This window comes from Cyprinodon variegatus, unplaced genomic scaffold (assembly GCF_000732505.1).
Source record: "Cyprinodon variegatus isolate N-32 unplaced genomic scaffold, C_variegatus-1.0 Scaffold452, whole genome shotgun sequence".
In the NCBI taxonomy this organism is placed as follows: domain Eukaryota; kingdom Metazoa; phylum Chordata; class Actinopteri; order Cyprinodontiformes; family Cyprinodontidae; genus Cyprinodon; species Cyprinodon variegatus.
In genome coordinates, this window is record NW_015150905.1 from 603,403 (window position 1) to 607,085 (window position 3,683).

A 3,683-nucleotide genomic window follows, 5' to 3' on the forward strand; every position below is an offset into this window, starting at 1 on the left:
AAGGGATCCCTGCTCAGCTCACTTAAACAGGCCCTGTGAATGATGTCATGTGAGCTTTTCTCTGGGCAGGCTGGACTAACACCAGAGGTGGTATCAGCTCCCTGCAGATGAAGCTCAACTTTCCATGAAGTTTAAGATTTTACATCACAGCTTCTACCCCAATCCTGAATGCTGAAGGCGCTCAGACACTTTAATCCTGCAAGATGGGTTTCTGCCTTTGAGGATCATCACCGTCAGCAGCAGCAGCAGCTCTCTATTAGAATGAAGAGCCAGAACATCAGGACTCTCTTCCTCATCCTCTCCGTGCTCCTCTACCTGCTGATCGGAGCCGCCGTGTTCGACGCGCTGGAGACGGAGAGCGAGAGCTCCAGGAAAAGAGCCCTGGAGCAGAAACTGAGCGAGCTGAAGAGAAAGTACGGCTTCAAAGAGGAGGACTACCGGGAGATGGAGAGAGTCATCCTGCAGTCGGAGCCGCACCGCGGCGGGAAGCAGTGGAAGTTCACCGGCTCTTTTTATTTTGCCATTACCGTCATCACCACTATAGGTAGGAACTCACCTCATAGGAGCGCTTTCTATTGTCTACCAGGCTTTCTCTCTCTGAAAGATCCTGCGTTTTAACTATTTTATTCTGACAGCTGTTAAAGTTGAAAAAAGCCAAACGTGTTCGTTAAATTAATTGCTCGAAAGTCCTTAAACTGAAAGTAAAGAAAAAAAAATAATAAAAAAAAAATCGAATAATCCTCCCTGAAAAAAACAAAACAAAACAAAAAAGTAAAAACAAAACAACAACAACAACAAAAAAAAAAACGAGACATCCAAGAAATACAATTTTTACAAAACTTCGGTTCTTTTTAAATTAAATTATTAAGTCAAAAGTTCAATTTATGCTGTCACATCCGGCCCTTTAAGGACCTTCTAATGTTGAAGTGGCCCCATGTCAAATGGGGTCTGACATCCCTTTTTTTTTTAGAATATCCTACATAGCTTTCTATATTCTGCTCATTTACAACAAAAAGGTAATAAAAAAACGTTCTCTTTGCAAAAACAACATTTTGTATTTACCAAACGTCATTGTTCACAATTTCATTTAAAATTCATGTTAATTATTTCTTTATCTCTTAAAATGAGTCAAGACACACCCACACATCTACCTTTTTATTATATATATTAAAAAAGGGCTTAGTGGCCTAGTCAAAGGCCAAACTTAAATCCAATAGAGATGCAAGACGTCAACAGGCTGTTTGTGGTAACAACCCTCAAATACTGCTGCAATAAAACCCCACACAAATGAATTGTTTTCCAAAATTTCTACACTTGGATGTGAAAAGTCATTATTGATTGACAGCGGATGTTGTTGCCAGGGATGGTGAAATCAGTTATCAGGTGGCACTTACTTTGGATATCTCTCAGACAGAAACAACTTAAACTTCACTTAGTGAAACAGATTGTGAGGATGTTACGAATAAGTCAAGCGCATGAAGCTGCACTAATTGAACATAAAATTCTGTTTTATCATGAAGCTACAGGAAGACTTGTTTTCAGATTTGTATAATTTTGTATACCTTATTTGCTTTGGGGGACGTTTGATAATTCAAATACTAATATTGTTAATATTATATTTAACTTACTATGAGTGTATAAAATTTGTTGTTTTCCTCAGGATTTTCCCCTCAGGCAAGATAGACTGTCAAATATCAACAACAAATTTGTCTGGTTTATTAAGATTTGTATTTTTAGATTGATCAACTCAAAGAACTTATAGGGGAAAGAATTTTATACGCAATTTGTAAAATATGAACATGTACATTTAAATGCCACTCTGCTGCTGGTCTGACGGAGCTTTGAGCTGAATAATTCCACTGGAGTTCTGGCTGTGGGTTGTATTCCAGCAGAAAGTTTAATCTCTGTTTTAATCTCAAGATTTTAATAATCTCAAGTTTTGAAACCTTTAGTATGTGTTTTGGATCAATACTTCCCACCTGAGCAGTTGATCTGTGCTGCTCACCTGGAGTTATAGGCTTCCTGCCATCCCAAGTTACACCATACAGTTACATATAGCCATATATATAACTGTATGCCATATAGTTACACCTTCTTTTTTTTTAAAGATGGATTAAGGAGTGCTTTGAGAAATGTTTTAGATTTCAGTTATTGTTTTATGACCTAACGATGCTTTAAACCTCTAAGGTTAACAGAGACAAGTGGGTATATCACTTTAAAAGGATTAAAACAAATTAACCCAATTCCAATCCAAGGGGGTGGACCCCTTTCGTCAGTTAAATTTTTTTTTTAAATGACGATGACCTGTATGACTGGGAATCTTCACCAGCAAATGAACGAAACTTTTGTATTTTATTTTAATGTAAAAAAAAAAGAGTAAAGAACAGAAACTAGAGCCCTGTTTAGTCCCATTAGTAAGAAGGAAGCCAGTGCACCTTTTTGATATTAACATAAGCACTTATATCCTCTCAGTTATTAATTCACAGTATATTGTGATTTTTCAGGCTATGGCCATGTTGCTCCTCGCACCGATGCTGGCAAGACCTTCTGCATGTTTTATGCAGTCTTGGGAATACCTCTGACTCTGGTCATGTTCCAGAGTCTGGGTGAGAGGATCAACACTTTTGTCCGATATCTTCTGCGCAGAGCCAAGCAGGGGCTTGGCTTCAGGAAGACGGACGTGTCCATGGGAAACATGGTGCTGGTGGGTCTGCTGTCCTGTGTTAGCACCCTGTGCATTGGAGCTGCAGCCTTTTCTCACTTTGAGGACTGGAGCTTCTTTAATGCCTACTACTACTGCTTTGTCACGCTCACAACCATCGGCTTCGGGGACTTTGTTGCCCTGAAGAAGAAAGATGCCCTCCAGAAGCGATCGCCCTATGTGGCCTTTTGCTTCCTGTACATCTTGGTTGGACTGATGGTCACCGGAGCATTTCTCAACCTGGTTGTGTTGAGGTTTCTAACCGTGAATTCTGATGCAAGTACTGATGAAAGTGTAGAGGAGGAGCTTTTAGAACCCAAGGAGCTGCAGGGGGAGGAGGAAGCACCGGATAATGCACAGGCAGAGTTGGTCGAGGTAAGACGTACAGCTGATGCAGATGAAAGCCGGTTCAACCTTAACCTACCACTGGAGGCTGGCGGCAGCTGTGCAAGTCTGGTCTCCTCTCCTACAGACGACCTAAGACTCATTGAGTGTGAACGTTCTGAGCCTCCTAAGCACAGCAGACTCAGGGAGCTGTTCTCCTGCATGTGCTGTGGGCTGGATGTTTGTGGCAGCACCACCGAACTGCAGCATGAACACACATGTGGCCACAGCAACCCTGTTTTTTACACCTCCATCTCCTACAGGGTTGACCAAGTCTCCTGCAGTTCTCACACTGTTTCATCACCCGGCGCTGTAGCTCTCTGTTGGAAGAAAAACAACCTTCACATCAGACGGAAGTCACTCTGACCCAGGAGGCTTTTGTGGCTTTCAGAACAGATTAAACCCTCAAATATACTTAAAAACTTTGAAATGTAGCACTGTTTGATCTTAAGATATATTTTTATACACTTCAGGGTTTCAAAATGCTAAAACGTGGCATGAACAAGTATGTGCCGATTTACAGACTTCTTCTGCTTTCCTTTTTTGTCACATTTTCTAACGATGATTTCAGAAGTTATAACAATAAAGAAAAATATCT

The 3,683-nt window shown here is 40.7% G+C and overlaps 1 protein-coding gene across 1 annotated transcript; it reads left to right on the forward strand.

Moving 5' to 3' along the window:
* The first annotated feature begins 261 nt into the window (after positions 1 to 261).
* On the forward strand, positions 262 to 3,451 carry LOC107093895 (potassium channel subfamily K member 15-like). The gene is made up of 3 exons (XM_015389218.1): positions 262 to 544; positions 2,505 to 3,076; positions 3,209 to 3,451. Exons 1-3 carry the CDS (start codon positions 262 to 264, stop codon positions 3,449 to 3,451), a joined length of 1,098 nt encoding a protein of 365 aa, XP_015244704.1.
* Positions 3,452 to 3,683: the final 232 nt, after the last annotated feature.

Coding starts and splice junctions, on each gene's coding strand:
- LOC107093895 (XM_015389218.1), top strand. CDS start 262: ATGAAGAGCCAGAACATCAGGACTCTCTTCCTCATCCTCTCCGTGCTC. Junction 545..2,504: donor TACCGTCATCACCACTATAG/GTAGGAACTCAC, acceptor GTGATTTTTCAG/GCTATGGCCATGTTGCTCCT. Junction 3,077..3,208: donor CACAGGCAGAGTTGGTCGAG/GTAAGACGTACA, acceptor GAACGTTCTGAG/CCTCCTAAGCACAGCAGACT.